The following is a 20,423-nucleotide window of genomic DNA, read 5'->3' on the forward strand; positions in this document are numbered from 1 at the left end:
TGGTTCCAACCTTAAACCAGGTGTTCCTTTCATTCGTCTTTTGTTTAGAATAAAAATTATTTCATTTTTTTATTTTTTGGAACAAAGAATTTTAAAAGGAAAAAGTAATTTTTTGAGTAAATCTGTTAGTTGGAAATTGTTTTAAATAGGAAATGAAATAATTGTCTTTTAATAATATTTTGTATTTTTTGTCTCCAAATAAAATGACAAATATCATCTAAAATCGTGATGAAGGTTGACTCAGTTGATAAGAAGTTGATTCATCTACAATATTTTGGGTTCAACTTTCGTTGTCAATGTGATGATCTCTTTAATAAGTAATTTATAAAGACTTTTGTTAGAGTGTAAGTAATGACAACACAGAATAGTAATAGCTTGTAAATTTCACTAATTTGTAATTGAGATTTCAATAGTAATGAAACAGTACACAAGTTCAATTTTGCAATAACCAAACAAAGGAAAATTACAGCAAGGAAAAGGAGAAAATTGAAGGTACTCTTCGTACAAGAAGCAGTACACAGCCACAGAAAAATAGGAGGGAGAGAGAGAGAGAGACTTGTATCACCAATTTCTTGCCTACTAATCCAAAACACCACGCTCCCTTATATGCAAATCAGGTGCTGTATTTTTTGTTGGCCTTTCTCTCTCTTTTGCTGCGCCTAATCTCCACAATAGTTGGATCATAAGCCACCTGTCCATTTTCACTAACAGAATTTGATACCGTCACAGTTGGAATATTCTCATTCATAACAATACTCTCCTCATTGAAAACAATCTTGTCCTCAAGATTGAGGTTAGGATAGTTCACTTGGACTTCAACCTGATTTTCCCATGTTGCGTCATCAGCCGTCATGCCTTCCCATTGAACAAGCACTTGAGGCACCTCCTTGCCTTGCTGTTGCAGAATACGTGTCTGTAGGATAGTTTGAGGACGTAGCAAAGGACCTTGCTCGGAGGTAAGCAGAGGCATTGGTATATATTGGTTTGAGTGATGTCCCTTGCAAGGCTTGAGTTGTGAAACATGAAATACCGGATGGATCTTAGCAGTAGGTGGTAAAATGAGCCTATATGCAACAATACCCACTTTTGCAGCAATGGGAAAAGGACCGAAGCAGCGCAATCCCAATTTCTGATTGCGATGTAAAGCAACCGAATGTTGGCGGTATGGCTGTAGCTTTACTAGAACCATGTCACCCACATTGAATTCCACGAACCGGCGTTTCATATCAGCAAATCTTTTCATGGCAGTTTGAGCTTTCAACAGGTTGGCCTTTAAAAGTGCCAACACAGAGTCACGTTCAGTGAGCAGTGCTTGTAGTGAGGGTGGGTCAGTAGCCTGCAATTCATATTTAATAAGTGAAGGGGGATCTCTCCCATAGACAGCTGTAAACGGAGTCATGCCGATACTTGTATGGAAAGAAGTGTTATACCAAAACTCTGCCCAAGGAAGCATTTTAGACCAGTTGCGTGGACATTGGGTAGTAAAACAACGAAGATACATCTCCAAACACTTATTGACAGCTTCAGATTGCCCGTCAGACTGTGGATGATATGTCGAGCTCATAGCCAAAGTAGTACCGCTCAGTTTAAAGAGTTGCTGCCAAAATCTGCTTGTAAAAACTTTGTCTCTGTCAGATACAATGGAATTGGGAAAACCATGTAGTTTCACAATGGAATGCAAGAAAACTTCTGCAACCTTGGTACTAGTAAAATTAGCTTTCAATGGGGCAAAATGTCTATATTTAGACAATCGATCCACTACCACAAAAATGACTGTGTAGGAGTTAGAAGGAGGTAACCCGGTTATGAAATCCATTGCAATGTCTTCCCAAATGCGAGAAGGTATTGGCAGCGGTTGTAGTAAGCCTGCCGGAAGGACTGTAGAAGCTTTTGCCTGTTGACAGATGAGGCATTGTGACACAAAAAGGCTAATGTCCTTATGCATACCATCCCAAAAGAATTGTTTAGCAATACGTGCCTTGGTCCTGGTGAATCCAGCATGTCCACCTAGTGGGGAGGAGTGGTATTCCTGTATAATCTGAGCAACTAACGGTGACTTAGAAGGAACGACCAAACGAGAGCGCCAACACAACATATCTCTGTGTACATGGTAATTAGCATCTGGACAGCTTCCTTTAAGACATTGAGTCTTCAAAACTGATAGCACAGGGTCATCTAACACAGCCGTGTAGATTTGAGTAATCAAGTCAGCACAAGGCTGAGACAAGGCCATATAAAAGGACCTAGACAACGCATCAGCAGCAATGTTCTCGATGCCTGGTTTATATTCGATAGTAAAGTCATACCCCAAAAATTTATGCAGCTAATGTTGTTGCTCCGGCGTTTGTATGGATTGATCTGTTAAAGCTTTTAAGCTCTTCTGATCTGTACGGATGACGAACTTATGTCCCACCAGATAGTGACGGAATTTACCCATAGCCTCAGTGATGGCATAAAGCTCACGAACATAAGCTGATTGCTTTTGCATTTGCGGACTCAATTTCTGTGAAAAGTAAGCAATAGGGTGGCGAGCTTGGCTAAGAATTGCACCAATTCCTGACCCGGATGCGTCGGTTTCCAATATAAAGGGTTGGTGGAAATCAGGAAGGGCTAGGACAGGGGCCTTTGTGATAGCCTCTTTGAGATGTTCGAAGGCTACACTAGCCTCCAAGTTCCAATTGAAAGCATCTTTCCTAAGCAGGGCAGTCAAGGGCATGGCAATGGCGGCGTATTGCTTGATGAAACGACGATAATAACCAGAGAGCCCCAAAAATCCGCGAAGCTGCTTGATATTCGTTGGGGTAGGCCAATCTAAAATTGCTTTAATTTTGGAACGATCCATAGCAACTCCTTGGCTAGAGATAGTGTGACCCAAATGATCAACTTGAGTGAGGCCAAATGAACATTTTGACATTTTGGCAAACAACCGGTGCTGCCGGAGCAGTTTCAGAACCTCTTCTAAATGTTGCAGATGTGACACCCAGGTTGGGCTATAGACCAAAATGTCGTCGAAAAAAACAAGCACCGAACGACGAAGTTGCACCTTGAACACATCATTCATAAGACTCTGGAATGAGGCAGGTGCGTTAGAGAGACCAAAAGGCATAACCAGCCACTCGTATAAGCCTTGATGAGTGCGAAAAGTGGTCTTGTGACGATCCTCTGGTTTAACTAAGATTTGGTGATATCCAGAGCGTAAGTCTAACTTGGAAAAATATGCAGCTCCATACAACTCGTCTAAGAGTTCATCCACCGTGGGAATTGGAAAACTATCTTTTATTGTGATCGTGTTAAGGGCGCGATAATCAGTACAAAAGCGCCAAGTCCCATCTTTTTTCTTAACTAGCAGCACCGGAGAAGCAAACGGACTAGTGCTGGGTTGAATAATGCCCTGTTGTAACATTTCAGTTACCATTTTCTCAATTTGTGATTTTTGGCTATGCGGGTAACGATATGGTTTGACCTTCACCGGATTACTCCCTTCAAGTAATGGAATGGCATGATCTTGAACCCGTGGTGGTGGTAAACCAGTAGGTTCTTCAAAAACATCAACATAGGCATCCAGCAAGGCCGATAAGTCAATAGGAACAGGAGATGGGAAAGGTACAATTTCACCAGAGATTGGTGGAACTTGTTGAAATTGCAGTGTGAAGGATTCTTCAATAGAATGTGTATTCATCATACGACGAATATGGTAAAATTGGGCTGGTCCAGGCATGAGCACACGGTCACCGTGGAGAGTGATGAAGGAGTTCCCTGCATAGAATTTAATATAGAGCGCATCATAGTCTGCAATATGAGGCCCTAGTGTCTTCAACCAAGGGGCACCGAGGACTAAATCGGCACCAGTGATGTCGAGTAAGTGCACCGGCATGTGTAAAGTGTGACCCTGAACTTGGACCGGTAAGTCAGGAATGTAGCCTTCTACAGTTAAGGCACTCCCATTACCCACAAGCACCTGAAACTTGGAACCAGATTCAACAGCCAATTTCAAACAGTGTGCAATGGGTGGGCGTAAAAAATTATCGGAGCTGCCGCTATCAAGCAAAATCTGAACATTAATTCCATGGATTTGTCCTTGAAAACGCATAGTACCTGCACCCTGAGATCCTTTGAGGGCATTGAATGAGAGATGGTGTTCAATTTCCTGTTCCGGGTCGATGGAGTGTTGGGGTTTATCTGGTGGTTCATTTTCCTCAAGACAATCAGTAAGGTCTTCCACTTGAAGGAGGAGGAAATGTTTATTGGGGCATTTGTGGTTGAGGGAAAAACGCTCATCACAATAATAGCATAAACCCTTATCACGGCGGAGCTGCATCTCGGCGGCGGTAATACGTTTGATTGGATTTTTGGCTGGTGTTGGGGAGGTCATGGTGGTGCGGTTTGTTGGGTTAGGTAACAATGGAGGTTGGCTTGTGTTTTTGAGGGGTGACGATGGATTTGAGTAATGAAAGGGTTTGGATGGTGGGTTAGATGAACTGAGCTTAAGTGGTGAACCAAACTTTTCTTCATACAATTTAGCTAATGCAAAGGCCTTGGATAGGGAATAGGGGTTATGGGCCATCACTTCCCTACGGATCTCAGGCTTAAGCCCACTAACAAAACAGTCTAAAAAAGCTTCAGCACTTACCCCTTGTACCCGATTTGCTAAGGTGGTGAATGATGAGTGGTAGGCGGCGACGGAAGTAGTTTGTTGGAGCTTGAATAACGCCGGACGAGGTGCTTCGAACGGAGACGGCCCAAATTCGAGCTCCAATGCCCTTGTAAACGCTGCCCATGAGTGAAACGGAGTGGTTCTCGATGTCATTTGAAACCATGGTACGACGTCCTTCTCCATGTGTACGGCGGCAATGGTCAAACGTTGTAGATCCGGTGTTGAGTAAAATTCGAAAAACTGTTCAGCTTTAAAAATCCAGTTCAATACCTCATGACCGTCGAAACGCGGAAAATCAAGCTTGATGTTGCGGGTGGTGAAAGGTTGTTGTTGATTGATACTGGAGGAACCTGAGTTCAGACTGCCATTTGAAGCGGAACCCTGTTGTTGAATGGATTCCAGATGAGCTTCAAGTCGTTCAAAACGGGAAGCAGTGGTGGATTCAAGTCGCTCAAAACGAATATCAGCATCCTCATTCATCTTCTTCATCATAGCTTGCATCGATGTTATAGTTGCTTCCATGGTCTTCATTCGAGTATTATCCGCCATGGTAATGAAATGAAAGCACCAATGTAAGTAATGACAACACAGAATAGTAATAACTTGTAAATTTCACTAATTTGTAATTGAGATTTCAATAGTAATGAAACAGTACACAAGTTCAATTTTGCAATAACCAAACAAAGGAAAATTACAGCAAGGAAAAGGAGAAAATTGAAGGTACTCTTCGTACAAGAAGCAGTACACAACCACAGAAAAATAGGAGGGAGAGAGAGAATTGTATCACCAATTTCTTGCCTACTAATCCAAAACACCACGCTCCCTTATATGAAAATCAGGTGCTGTATTTTTTGTTGGCCTTTCTCTCTCTTTTGCTGCGCCTAATCTCCACAATAGTTGGATCATAAGCCACCTGTCCATTTTCACTAACAGAATTTGATACCGTCACAGTTGGAATATTCTCATTCATAACATAGAGTTCACTAAGCCTTGATGTTTCTCTGACCCTGATGAATTCTTGAGTTCAACTCATCTAAACTTCCATGTAAAAAAGGAAGCATCATCTAAAACTTAGACTCATACCTATAAAGTTTCAAGTTTGAATCCAAACAAAAATATGCATTCAATAATATCGATATTACGAGTTAAGTTACACAATGAATAGGGTCCACCATTTTCATATGTGACCAAAAAAAATTCCAGCTCTCACATATGAATTAAAACTATGAACTTTGATGAAATTTTATGGATCATAGCCTACCTAAGTAAGTCACTTCCAATGGGTGTACTTTGCACACCACATTCACTTACCACTTTCAAACTCACATTGCCAACTGTACTCAACATAAACTCTCTTGACTCAGCTTCCCCGGGTATCTCTCTCTCTCTATAAAACTTTCTCTCTCTTATTTCCATTATTAGTTAATTTTTTTATTTATTATTATAATTTTTGTATTTACTTATTTATATTTTATTTTATTTTTCTTTCTCTTCAAGTGTTTTTGATTAGACAACAATTCTGATTCTGTTTCAGAAAGAGAGAGAGAGAGAGAGACACTGTCACACAACTCCGACAATAACATAAACAAAAACAAAAACAATGTTGTTCTTCCATTTCCTTAAACATTGTCCATGCATGTTTATGTTCCTGGTATTTACACTGTTCTACACTTCAACAGGTTCTTATTTTTTTTTTCATCATCTTCTTATTTTTATGTAATGCAGGTTTTTTCTTATAATAATTTTCATTAAAGTTTTGATCTTTTTATTCCTTACGTAATTTTGATTCATGGGTTTGTTTTGTTTTAATTTTTTTTTTGGTAAGAAAATTGTTTTTTTTTTTGTTTGTGGCCTTTCATTTCTGTGTTTTATGTTGATGGTTGATTGTGAACATTACTGTTTGTTATGAGATTGTTGTGAAGTTTTGATCTTTCATGTTGTTGAAAATGTGGTGGAAAAGTGTTTTTTGAAAAAGGGTCAATTGTGATTGTGATGTGGATGATTTTGTGACTGTTAGGGTTGCCCCACATGTTTTTTTATGCCTCCATGAGTTTAAGATCAGGGTTTTAAATAGCGGTCGCGTCACAATTTTTGATATGGCGGAGAATCGTGAAATGTGGCCTTAATTGTGGTCGAGTTGCGGGTTCTGCAAGATAATAAATTGTCAGTGCATGTTTGGACGGTGAAATGGCAACATCACGGTGAATCACCTTGATTTTGGCAAAAGCTACATTGTTGAGCTTACTGTGATTTTGCAGAACTCACCGTTAATCCAAACATACACGTCATATTGCGGCCCAATTGTGGTTGAACTTGAACCTTCATTTTAAACCCTGTCTCATAAGGCCACCGAGATTGGAGGGCTGTATCAGTAGTGTGTACTGGCGAATCTATGTAATATTAAGGATCATGAACAGTGACTGAACCGCGACCTTGACTGCAATTTAAAACCTTGGTGGTGATTTTTATGCAAGTTTGGATATTTTTCCTTTTATTAGATTGTGGAAGCTTCTGGTGTTCAGCTTATTGTGTTTAGTTTTTTAATTTTTCTTGCTTGTTCACAAATTGTTTTGCAGTGAAATTGATTATTCTGATTATTTTGCTTAATTACAATTCGTCGTTGTTCTTTCTTTCAGAAGCTTATGATCCACTTGACCCAAATGGGAATATCACAATAAAATGGGATATCATAAGCTGGACAGCCGATGGTTATGTTGTGAGTATATTCTTTTGTATATCATACCGATTATTAGAAATAATGTTCATCTATTTTCAATTTAACGTAACACATTTTTCATGATGAAGCTGCTATACTACTGATGCTGACTTGAGTTAATTATTTTTCTCTTACTTATTTTGATGTCTAACCAACAATCGATAATGGACAGGCCACCGTTACGATGAACAACTTCCAACAGTATCGTCATATATCGGCACCTGGATGGTCATTGGGATGGACATGGGCAAAGAAAGAGGTAATATGGAACATGGTGGGAAGTCAGACAACCGAACAAGGAGATTGTTCGAAATTTAAAGGAAACATCCCGCATTGCTGTAAAAAAGATCCAACGGTCGTAGATTTACTTCCCGGAACACCTTACAATCAACAAACTGCAAATTGTTGCAAAGGTGGAGTACTCAGCTCATGGGCACAGGATCCAACAAATGCGGTTGCGTCATTTCAGGTTATCGTTGGTAGAGCTGGCACAACCAACAAAACTGTCAAACTGCCGCAAAATTTCACCCTGAAAGCACCTGGACCAGGTTATACATGTGGACGAGCAAAACCTGGGACACCTACTAAATTTACAACACCAGACAAAAGGAGAGTGACTCAAGCACTTAGTAAGTTAATCATCTTTTATCTTAATTTCCTTAGTAAGTCAAATTGTTTTCATATAAGCTATAAGCTGTTTTCATATATCCATGAGAGCTTATGAAAGAAAGCTTAAAACAACATGAGAGCTTATGGCTAATGTTTGTTAAATAGTGAATACCAAAGTCTAATACTATAGTAATAATTTTATCAGTTTTATGATTATGTTTAAAACTGGTCCTTGAGCATAGTTTTTTTTTACTTCCTTTCAGCAAGATATTATTTACTTAGAATTTAACATTACTCTGATTTTTTTTGCAGTGACATGGAATGTGACATGCACATATTCACAATTTTTAGCTCAACAAACTCCAACTTGTTGCGTTGCCCTCTCATCATTCTATAATGATACTATTGTACCCTGCCCGACATGTTCATGCGGCTGCCAGGGCAACTCACCTCAATCAGGAAGCTGTATAGAGTAAGATTTCACTCCTCTTTGTATATGATTTCCTTCTAAACAGGTTGGTCAATTTAGTCCCTCAAATTTGATATTTTGCGTAATAGTCCTTGAAATTGTAAGGTGATGAAATTGCTAATTTGCAAATGAGGGATTAAATTGACAGACCCTTACAATTTTAAGGACTAAAATGTCTATTTACTCGAAATTAATATACACTCACATTTCCTTTTTCTGTGTGGTTACAGTCCAAGTGCCTCGCATTTGGCATCGGTTGTTAACGGCTTTCCAAAGAATAGTATTACGCCTTTGGTTCAATGTACCAGTCATATGTGTCCTATCCGAGTTCACTGGCACATTAAGCTTAACTACAAGGAGTATTGGCGCGTAAAGGTCACTGTTACTAACTTCAATTACAGGATGAATTACTCAGATTGGAACTTGGTTGTTCAACATCCAAACTTTGACAATCTGACTCAACTTTTCAGTTTCAACTCCAAACCAATAACTCCTTACGGGTCGATAAGTAAGTTTGTGTAAGATTTTTCAAGGATTTCTATCTTATTATCGGCATAAAATACGTATCGTTTTTTCTTTTACTTGATTGAATATAGTGTGTGGTTTAATATACTCAGCAACCATTCTTAGTGTTAACATTAACGTTTTTTTTTTAACAGATGATACAGCAATGCTTTGGGGAGTTAAATTCTACAATGATTTACTCATGCAAGCTGGTCCTATTGGTAATGTACAGTCAGAGCTACTTTTCCGAAAGGATTCAAATTTTACTTTCGATAAAGGTTGGGCTTTTCCCCGGAGGATCTATTTTAACGGCGACAACTGTGTGATGCCACCACCTGATGCTTATCCATGGTTACCAAATGCCGGTTCCAAACAAAAGGTTTCCTTCCTTGCTTTGGTGATGGCTTCATTGGTAGCCTTGGTACTTCATGCACATTCTTAATGTTTGGATCCGCGGTATGCGCAATTCTGCCATCTAAAATTTGCGTTCTTACAAGTTTTGACTCGATTTTGGGATACCGATTTGGAATTCAAACCAAACCAAAGCACGGCATCCATGGACAATTCAAGAATAGCACATTCTTCCTATGATTTGTTTCTTAGTTTCAGCATATCGGTTGAATTTGCTACTTCATTGCTAGTTCTGCTTCCTATGTAATGATGTATTTATTGGTTTTACATTCTTATTGTATTTTGTGCTGTAATTAGAAGAAACACAAACAGAATATCATCCTCAATGTTAAACATGATTTATAATAGGATATGGCGCTATAAGTTGTTTGATCCATGTAGCTAACCCTATTTAGTGTGAAGATATTATGTTTTATGTTGTCTGTATTGTCCAAAGAAACAGGCTAAAAGAGATTAATTATCAATTATAGCATTGCAATAACAGCATCATGATTTAATGTTTCAGACAAAGACCTTCGAGAGCTTATGGATATAAGTTGAAAACGGTTTATAGTTATGTGACTTATGTCACAAGTTGTTTCTATAAGTTCTTTCAAACAATCTCACAAATATTTATGTCAATAGATAAAGATCAAATAAGACAATCTCAATCTCAACGGACACAAAATTATTGTTTGGCTTAGTGCTTTCAAAGAATGATTCACGTATTCATATCTATCGTCAAATTATCTCTATGTAGATATACATAGCTTCAAAATGTTCAGAAAACTATTCTGACACAATACTAACATTTGCCTTTTTTTTTTTTTTTTTAATATCTGACACTTTATGCATCAATTCACCAAACTGCTAGCAGTAAAAATAATGAGAAGATGAGTCCCTTAAAGGTAACTAGTCTTGCAGGGGCAGAATTAGGGAGAAAAGGGTAGGTATCAGGTGGAGGAAGCATGCATTCATCACCATTAAAGTAAACTTTGTGAGGAAATGCCCATCCTTGCTTGAATGTGAAGGTATCTTTGTTTTTCTGAAGCAATACCTCTGATTGAATATTTCCCTTTGGTCCAGCTTCCATTAGTAGATCATTGAAGTATTTCATTCCATAGAACATGCCAGTGTCATCTGCATAATAATGATAACATGCTTAAATGGTCATTCTTAAAAGAAGAAAATCGTAATTTTGGTCGTTAAAAGTGTGAGACGTTGTCTTAATAGGCCCTTGAATGTATTGAAATTACGAAAAGATACCTAAATGTGTCTTTTGTTAGTCAGTTTTGTCCACAAAATTACTACCAAAAGAGACATCTAAGGATGTGTTTGTAATTTCGATATATTTTGGAACTACACCGACAATGCCTCACACATTGAACGACCGAAATGATTGTCTGGTTTTCTTAAAGTTATCGAGTGATAATAAACTTGATATCTATATGCTGAGACTCACTTATGGATTGATAGGGAAGAAGTGGCTTGTAATTGAAGCTGAAAACTTGTGTGACATTGTTAAGATTTGGATGTTGAATTGCAAGACTCCAAAGAGAGTAATTCATCCTGTAATTGAAATTCGTGACCGCGATTTTGACTCGCCAATAGTCCTTATAGTTAGTCTTCACATGCCAGTGAACCCTAATTGGGCACATATGATGAGTGCATTGCATCAATGGTTCATTGTCTTTCTTTGGAGTGTGAGCTCCCACCATGCTCAGAATCTTAGAGCTACTCCTGCATAGCAAACCAACAATGATTAAATAATTTTGAAATTCTTTTCTTTGAATGTTTAAAGCGTCATGAACTTTTTCGGAATATAAGACTTACTTTACACAGTTTTTCTTGTTTTGGCAGCCACATGCGCAGGAGGGACAAGGTGTAATGGTTTCATTGTAGAAGGATGATAAAGATACACAGCAACTTGGATTCTTTCTTGCTAGAAATTGTGAGTATGTGCAGGTAACATTCCATGTCACTGCATAATAATAAAATAATAACAAAGGAGACTCTTAGAATTGTCTATGTTGAAAAAATTGCTATTGTTTCACGATACGCTGTTTAGTAAAAAACAATGTTGTCAATAGAAAAACTAGGACTAGGATAGCCTTGCAGTTTTCATAGCAGATTCATCTATGATACAGCACTATAGCATCTTTATCGCTGTTATTTGACAACACTAGTACAAAATTTTATCAAATAGCGGCTATAGCGGCACTGCAGCCCTTTTGTTGCTTGGAGGAATTTGAACAGATCGTTATTTTCTGTGATTTGCGATTGATAACATCATGTTAAAAACAGTGAAGAAATTGAGATTGTCTAGTTAGAGAAACTTACTCAATGCTTGAGTCTTGCGGCGCCTATCAGGTGTAAGGAAATTGGTGGAAGGAACAACTTTTGCAGGGCCACAAGTATAACCAGGTCCAGGAGCCAAAAGAGTGAAATTCTTCGGAAGTTTAACCGTTCGGTTTGTGGTACCAGCTTGTCCAACACTAACTTGAAAAGCCGATATAGCTTCTGCAGGATCTTGTCCCCATGCTGAAACGACTCCACCTTTACAACAGTTTGTGAACTGTTGATTGTAAGGTACACCAGGGAGAAGGTCTACAACTGTAGGGATTTTCTTGCAGCAATGAGGTATATTGCCTTTGAATTTTGAACAATCTCCTTGTTCTGTGGTTTGAGCTCCTGTCACAGACCATATTACTTCTTTCTTAGCCCATGTCCATCCTAATGTCCATCCCGGATTCATTATGTGTCGAAACATTTGGAAATTGTTGATCGTTACCGTCGCCTAATAAAAAAAATGCATAATCACAATTAGGAGATAAAGTTAGTGCCTCTTTGAATTGACTTATTTTATCTTTTGTTGGAGTTAGTGCGCTCAATTAAATTGTTTATCCAAACATGACCTTAGTAGGGATAAACTTTTAAATAAACACTTAAAGGGAAGGAAAAGTTGAAATCAATTTAGTGCGCTCAATTAAATTTTTTTTCTTCAGGATATTGATCTCGTGCAATCGTAGAGATCAATTTAGTCAGGAAGGACCGCAAGGGCGACAAAACTCTAAAATGATAGTTACAGGTCTTTTGAATGATGGCTTATCATATAAGGGCTTTTTTTTCTTAAGTGAAGAACCAAACAATTCTCTAACTATATATGTTAGAATTTTGATTTGCTTAGAAAATATAAAACAAGTAGCAATGGAATTTACCACATAACCATCTGGTGTCCAAGACATAATATCCCATTTGATTGTTATGTTTCCATTTGGATCCAAAGGATCATAAGCAACTATGATTAAAAAAAACACAAAAAAATTAGTTAAATATGTATATAAAAGTGAAAAAAAAACTAATTAAATAAATAATTAGTTAAACTTTATATGTTACCTGCATAAGAGACTAACACAAGAACACAAAGAGATGATATAACAAGCCTCATTGATGAATAATGTGTTAGATATTATCAATCTTAAGCTAAATGAAAAAATATATATTGAGGTTTGGAGTTATAATTTAGTGGCAAAATGATATGAACATTGAATGTATAGTATTGTAGAGAAGGAAAAAATGGTTCTAGGGAATTCTAGTTATGGCTTACTCACCAAATGGTTGTTAGAAACCTACACATTTGTATTGATATATATCACTATCTTATACTTAAGATTTCAGTTAAAGTTTCCACATCTTAAAGCAACCGCTACAGACTAGAACAGAAGGGATGTGTAAAAGTGAACATAACACTTCAACTGATGTGTTTGAATGACATGAAAAGTTCTTTGATCAAGGAAACTTAATAAAGTTCAAAAATATATAAAATAGAAATTAATGGGAAGCTTGTACCAAAAAAAGAAAAAAAAATTAATGGGAAGCAAGAGTCGGTTTGGTTTCCAAAAAATAATTTTCATTTTAGTTTTATTTAAAAAAATAGTTTTTATGCAAAAATTCTAAAATACAAAAAAAATAAGAATACAAAGTGAAAATTGACCAAAAAAAGAAAACAAAGTGAAAATAATGTGACATTCGGTATATATTGCAATTGAAAACAAAAAAAAATAATAAGAATAAAAAACAAATGATTCATATTCTAGAGCCAGAATTTTGTTGTTGTCATCGTCAAATAATCTAACTCGCAACTGAAACGCTAATTACGGAGAAGGGTGATATCGTGGGTTCGAACACCGCATTTGGGCTTAGACTATACTCTCTTCGTTGAACTCTGAATTAATAGGATCAATTATTAGTGATAAAAATTTGGAGGTCCAGAGTTCAAAGTCGGTCGAATAAATCAATATTAATCTAACAATTAATTGCTAAAATTTGTCATTAAAAAATTATGACGACAAAAAAAAAACCTAGTTCTTTTTCTTTAATATTTTTTTCTCTTTCTTGTTTGCATATACAATTTTCTCATTTCTTTGATTTTCTTTTTCTCCTTAGGGTGATTGGTTGATTGAAATAATGAAATTGTTGAATGAATTTGGCATGAGATGAAATAAATTGGTGTTCTCACACTTCTTTTTAAATATATATTAATTAATTATATGAAGTGATTTTTTTTAAAGAATTATTATATGAAGTGATATTAATTAAACAATTTGAGATGGATATTAATCATATGAAGGGATCAAATCAAATAACTACTGTGAAAAATTATAGAACTTATACATCTCAAAAATGACCAAGATCCAAATGTGGAAATTTTATCCTCATGTGACAACACCTTGGTCTATTATGTACCATAGTTGGTCTTTTCTGAAACTTACCAAACAAATTTAGGAACGTAAACTTTATGGTCTTGCTTGCTTTTGTCTATGTGTTGAGTCATTGAAAAAGAGTTTGAAACAAGCAAGCAACGTAGGGACAGTTAGGGAGTTCTTATCAAATGAAAAAATGACAATCTAACAGCTTCAAAATTGAATGCTTCATAGGAAATTTTCTCAAGTACTTAATAACTTGTAGTCATTTGCCAGTTGTTCAATAATCTATGCAGCTTTTGGTACCAACATACATGTAACTAGTTTGGTTCAAGAGTTTAGTATGAGAAAAAACTGTTTGAGAGATAGAACATACTTTGTGTGCCTAACAATTTTTTCTCGATAGATTAGTTGGCAAACAGTAATATTCGTATCTTTATCATTGATAAAAAAAAATAATATTCATTGGCTTTTTGTATATTGAAAAAATAATATGCAAAAGTACAATCAAATGATTTGTTTTTGAGATACCGTAATTATGCAAATCTTGCATTTAATTATAGTGGTTTTCGCCCTATATGTATTGGTTCAAGTGGTAAGAGATTTGAATAGCTTGAATAAGTGAGTAGAGAATTCACTTTATGTGACCAACAAATGAAATTGCTGCGAGAATGCCGGTATGATTATAAAAGATAGTATGCCGCAAATTCAATGTGAAAATTTCAAAATGGTAATATAGAAAATAATACAAATGAAATTGATGCTTTTAAAGTCTATTAATTTTTTTCATTTTCAAAATTTGATGTTGTATTCATTTTTTTCAATTTCCATCTTAACAAATTTTATTACATACTGATTTTGATCCAAAAATATATATTCCATAGAGATAATGTAAAATGAAATATCAATGATCCAACTAGTCTCTAACTACCTTCTCGTGCTAATGTTCCTTTTATAACACCTCTTTCAACACTTCCAATAACACTTAGAAATGTCATGCCATTTCCATTAATCACATAAATCACCTTGGTGACAAAGGAAACATCATGAGTGTCAACATCACCAAACTTTTGGAGGAGAAGCATGCAATTGATTATCATATGCACGCAAAATCTCCAGCTTGAGAAAGATAAAGAAAGCTAAAGCTGTAAAAGCCATTACGCAAGATGAGAATTCAACTTTTGCATGAGCTTTTGTAACTTTAGCTTCATATTATCTTTCTCAAGCTGAAGCTTTTGTTCTAAGGAAACAATTTAATCAAAGTTGAGGCAGGTGTGGAATGACATTCAAACTCTTCTAGACTTGCTATATTCTTCCGGGTTGATTTGTCATTTCTTTCTCTATTTTTTTTTTAAATGTAACTTGAACAAATGTTTTGGCCAATTGGTCATTATACATTTTAAGATGGATTTGTCTAACATGTGCAACGTTGCACGTGTTAAAACAACTAATAGTAGTAACTTTTTCTTGAAAAACAACAATTATTTATTCAAAAGTTTTAGATTTAATATTAAACGTACAAGTTACAATACAAAATTTTTATTTTAAACTTCTTAACATGTGCAAATTTGCACATGATAGAAAAACTCATTTAAGATTAATCTAAGTTACTTTTATGTTCATGAATTATAAAAAAAAAAAAAAAAAAAAAAAAAAACTAGTTTATAGTACCTCAAATATTGCTTGGTGATTGATATCCCTTGGTTATCTGAATCCATATCTCAAATCAAACATACATTATTCAAAAATGTCTTTTTGATAACAAAAGGTTATTCCTAATTTAGAGACCATCTTTCAAACTTTCAAACCTTAATATCAATTGGTGAATTTGCTTTCCACATTAAGTTCCCAATTTGGAAATTTTTCTTTAGTTATAAAACTTGTTCACTCTTTCATTCTAGTGAATAATATTGTTTATAGCCACCAACTTTTCTTCTTTTAGACTTTGTAAATGGCTATGTATCATTTTTAATGTAATTTTGTACTAGCAAGCCATTTTGTTGCTGCAACTTTAAATTTAACTAGAACTTTTACCCGTGCTACCGCCCGGGTCATAAACAATGGAAAATCTAATATTGTAATATGATCCATTACATAGATTAGAAAACATTTAGAAGCTAATTTTTATTAACGATTAATCTTTCTCGTTTTATTTTTTTGGTTCTATTTATAAGATGTAAACAATTACTTTTTTGTCAATTTATAAATCTCGTTATTAATACATTTAATTAAATACAAAATAAATCTTTTCACAAATTTCACAAAGGGTCAAGTCAAATTTTTACAATAATTTATTCTCCCATGCCAATTACTCTCATTCAATTCTTCACTATCTAATGACAATGAAACCTCTATTGTAACCATCTCATTCTTCAATTTATAGTAACAATAGAGAGCCTGCAATAGTGTCATTTGAGATGGTAAAATCAATTAGTCAGACTCAAGTGTCCTCTGAGTCGGTCAACTTACCATCAATTTTAAAGATCCAACATCAATATCGTAAAACATAGCAAGATTTCTTGAAATCCACACATCCAACAGAGTCCACTCCTATTGCTGCAAGGATGGAAGGAAGTAAATAGATTATAAGTAAGCAGAATTGTGTATGATTAGCAATAACCAATGCATAAGATATGCTAAGATTATGCATATAGCTCATATAGACATAAAAAGAGCCATTTCAACTACAACCACATTAGTAATCAAATATATACCTTTGATTGGTCCTCCACCTTAATAAACTAATCAAGCGCAACACATCAATTCTCATTCGGTTGTTGCATCAAGAAAAATTCATCACATGTGGCAGCAACACAATCAGTGCAAAAAAGGATATGAACTCCCACATTGCTGCAATGATGGAAGGAAAAAAATAGATTATGAATAGGCAGAATTGTAAATGTTTAATATTCTCACTGATAGGGAGGGAATTCATGTGAGTGGCTCCAAAATCAAATTTCCTTCAGAGAGGTTACACTATCAAATTCTTGATAGTAATAAAAAAACAAAGATGAGGTAGCAGAAGAGCGATAAAAGGTACTCTATCAAATTTCACAATGGATAAAATAGAGGAATGCAGTCACATATGGATAGCTCTGCATCCAATTATGACCTTTTAGTCTATAACAATAAAGAGGAGTTTGTCAAGAATAGAGATAAATCTACAACCAAGATCAAATAAGTATAAACCAACAAAAAAAAATCTCCAAACTGTCAAACTGATATACTATTATTTCTCTTTCTTTTTCATTAAAAAAAGTTACAGAAGAGTAATAGGTTATATATACACGTAAAACCATATTTCTAATATAACCAAAAACGAAGTAATTAATAATTACTAACTATATCTACTACAATCTTGTAAAGGACAGCTCACACCAACATAAACAAAAAGGGAATAACAAAGCCAGGCACCGATGTGGAGAGAAGAAAAAGTTGAACAGATAAATTGAAATTATGACCCAGAATTCAATAAAGAGATTGTAACAGATTACTATAATACTTATTTTTTTCAATCGTAGGCATTAGTCCGATGGCCATGGCTCGGAGGAAACAACTAGGAAGAACAGGTTCCTGCCAAATAAGTAATTCAGAATGGTTAAAGTTTCAAACGTAGTTATCAAATTTGAACAGGCTCCTGCCAAATTAGAATTCTTGATAGGTAGCTCAAACATATTTATTAAATTAATAACTATTCAGAAAAAAGCATGGTTCAATATTGCTGTCCAGAACCAGAACTATTGTTATGATTAAAGTTTCTTAGGTCACAACTCACAACAATTGTATCATGAATCCAATTATGGTTGTATCAACCACATGTGTCCTTGATATTTCAATATCAAGGATCACAGTGTAACCACGATCATGATACAATTCAAAGTTATAAAACATCATGTATCTAATGCAGCATTCATAATGCAGATGAAGATTTAGAACTGAAATCCAATAAAAAGCAACCGAAAATAAATGAGAAAGTCCAAATATAATGGAAGATTAAAATGCATACAACATCACAAACTAACAAACTATTTTTAATTTCTTCCATAAGTTTTTGCTGCAACTTAAAACACATAAAAGAAGATAATAACACAATATGAAAATGTGCAACAATAAGGAGATTTTAATTTCTTCCTTGAGTTTTTAATGTCACCTGAATTTAGAATCAGCAGAAATTGAAGAGGCATGCTCAACAATAAGAACACAAACTTTAGAAGAAGAAATCCAACTATTCTATTTTCTTTAATAGAAAATTATATTAGATAAGAAAGGAACAAATAGAGGTGGAAGAATAAACTTTACCAGAAGAAGAAATATCGTAAATCAAAGCCTCACCATCATCATCTTCAACATATGAATTCAAACCTAGCCACACCATCATCCCTAAAATAAGAAAAAATCACTACACAAATTTCATAAATAAAAAAGAAATTTGTCACAGTTAACAAACTTCTTAAATCAAAGAAAGAAAAACGAAAAAAATAAATAAAAGAAACGGTCCTAAATTTGAAGTCTTAGATGGAAGCTAAGGAGGATCTTCAATTATCTGAACTACGACGGGAGGATACTGAACTACGACGGGAGGAAGTCTGTGGCGCTGAAATCGGGCTGAAGACGGAGACTTGTCTTCCGTGGTGTCGGAGGAGGGATGGGTACGTAGTAGGGTGAAGGAGGAAAGTCATGAAGGAGAGGGACGTGAGATCAGAATTAAGAGAAAGGAAGATGCCATGGGAGGGGAGGGAGAGCAGAGGATTGAGATGAAAACGATAACAATGGGTCTCTCATCCTTTCATTTCAATTCTTAGCCAATGTATTGGAATTGAGCGGTGTGTTGGAAACTGTTAAAAATAAATGCATTGTAACTCACAAAACAAATAATTCCAAAGAAGGCTTATCAGTCGTTGATTTCCATTGACATTGAGATCAACGGTCAGCATCGTTTTGGAGCCAAAAACAGTAGAATTAGGGTTGGCAGTGCTATTAGGAATGTTAACTAGGATTAGGAATAAGTTAGATTAGATAACTAAATTCAATTCAATAGACAAAACAACATCTTAAGCATAACCAACTTAAAAGAGTAACAACAATTGATCCTTTGGGAGAATTTTGGTAGGCCGAAAAGACTTGACTTAAGATTTCATGTAAATTTCGAGGCTTTTGCTTAATGTGCTTTTTAATTGAATCAATCAAGATCTTGTTAACGACTTGCTCATTAGCTTGAGCATTGAAAGGCGTTGATGCTAATAACTAAATATTTATGGACTCAAAATACCTCATCGTCTTTTTCTCAACGAATATTTAATTTGGAATTATATGTTCCTTGTATTCTAAAAAAGTAATCCTTTATTTCATTCTTAAGAAAAAAAGATCTTTTAGGAGATTCAAAAATAGATCTTAACTTAAATTTATATCCATTAGTAACTTGGATTTGTGTATCTACTAGTAGTTGTTTTCAAGTTAGTGTTTTCTAGCATCTAATCTCATGGTATTTTGGGCTAATTCAAGTTGTGTTCAAGTTTCAAAACAATTCCTAGCCTCACATCTCATGGTTCTAATGCATTGGTGTTCAAGTTTCGAAAATGCATTCTAATATTGCTCTTTGAACTTCAATAATCTCATGAAAGTGTTTCCTTAAGATTTTATATCCATAAGTACATTTTGGGCTAATTCATTTGCTTGAATGTTTTCTTGTCGAAGGATATATTCCAGAACTACCTCATCAAACTTTGAAAGTAATGTATTGGCTATTTCAAAATATCTAGACAGATTAAGACTTTGAAAAATGCTAACTAGTGTCTTTAGAGAATTGTTTAAGCATCTAAAATTAGTAATTTTCACACTTATAATTATGTTTTAATTGGTGGTTTGTGACCAATTGAAAATCACCTCGAGCTAAAACGTTATTTGCTTTAAATTTCACTTATAACTTAAGATATGCTATCCAAGCTTCATATTTTATTCATTATTCAAACACTTGATTGATAATTTGCACATGAATTTATCAACATCTCAATTCCACTTACGATGGTATAAGCCATCAAAATATAGTTTCCTATGATTCAACCCTATCTAACCTTGTTCAAAATTGTCATTTCCATCAATGGAATAATTAGCTAAGAAATCAACAATTACTTGGCCTTTCATTGCTTTCAATGGAACATAAGTCAATGAAAATTCAGCTATAGCCACTGCCCATTTGCCTACTATGTAAAATAAGTTTTTGATAGTATGTGTTTTGCTATACAATCACATAATCAGAAGTTACAATCACCTCAAAAGGTTTTACGTAATTTAGTTTTGTACAAGAGTAGTATAAAGATAAATAGAACTTTTCAATAGCATGATGCGCAGCATCTGTATCATTAGAGTCCTACTTAGATA

The 20,423-nt window shown here is 35.2% G+C and overlaps 2 protein-coding genes and 1 long non-coding RNA gene across 4 annotated transcripts; 1 reads left to right on the forward strand and 2 right to left on the reverse strand.

Moving 5' to 3' along the window:
• Positions 1–6,025: 6,025 nt before the first annotated feature.
• On the forward strand, positions 6,026–9,710 carry LOC146912774 (COBRA-like protein 1). Its single transcript, XM_085722257.1, has 6 exons — positions 6,026–6,333; positions 7,291–7,370; positions 7,543–7,999; positions 8,292–8,451; positions 8,679–8,956; positions 9,108–9,710. Exons 1-6 carry the CDS (start codon positions 6,255–6,257, stop codon positions 9,392–9,394), a joined length of 1,341 nt encoding a protein of 446 aa, XP_085578383.1. The 5' UTR covers positions 6,026–6,254; the 3' UTR covers positions 9,395–9,710.
• Positions 9,711–10,015: 305 nt separating this feature from the next.
• Positions 10,016–12,965, reverse strand: LOC146912775 (COBRA-like protein 4). The gene is made up of 6 exons (XM_085722258.1): positions 12,739–12,965; positions 12,561–12,640; positions 11,683–12,139; positions 11,176–11,323; positions 10,805–11,082; positions 10,016–10,482 (listed from the first exon to the last, which is right to left on the reverse strand). The coding sequence occupies exons 1-6, from the start codon at positions 12,788–12,790 to the stop codon at positions 10,202–10,204; spliced, it is 1,296 nt and encodes a 431-aa protein (XP_085578384.1). The 5' UTR covers positions 12,791–12,965; the 3' UTR covers positions 10,016–10,201.
• A 3,308-nt stretch (positions 12,966–16,273) lies between these two features.
• On the reverse strand, positions 16,274–18,857 carry LOC146912776 (uncharacterized). 2 transcript variants are annotated; one of them, XR_015016888.1, is made up of 5 exons: positions 18,616–18,857; positions 18,345–18,425; positions 17,548–17,618; positions 16,760–16,895; positions 16,274–16,601 (listed from the first exon to the last, which is right to left on the reverse strand). It is a non-coding gene; the product is annotated as an uncharacterized LOC146912776 (long non-coding RNA). The 2 variants fall into 2 exon arrangements; XR_015016887.1 differs by lacking the exon at positions 18,616–18,857 and having other exon boundaries at positions 18,345–18,484.
• Positions 18,858–20,423: the final 1,566 nt, after the last annotated feature.

The sequence above is a fragment of the Medicago sativa genome, chromosome 6 (genome assembly GCF_051527215.1).
Source record: "Medicago sativa cultivar Bolivia chromosome 6, Bolivia_mono, whole genome shotgun sequence".
Taxonomy (NCBI): Eukaryota; Viridiplantae; Streptophyta; class Magnoliopsida; order Fabales; family Fabaceae; genus Medicago; species Medicago sativa.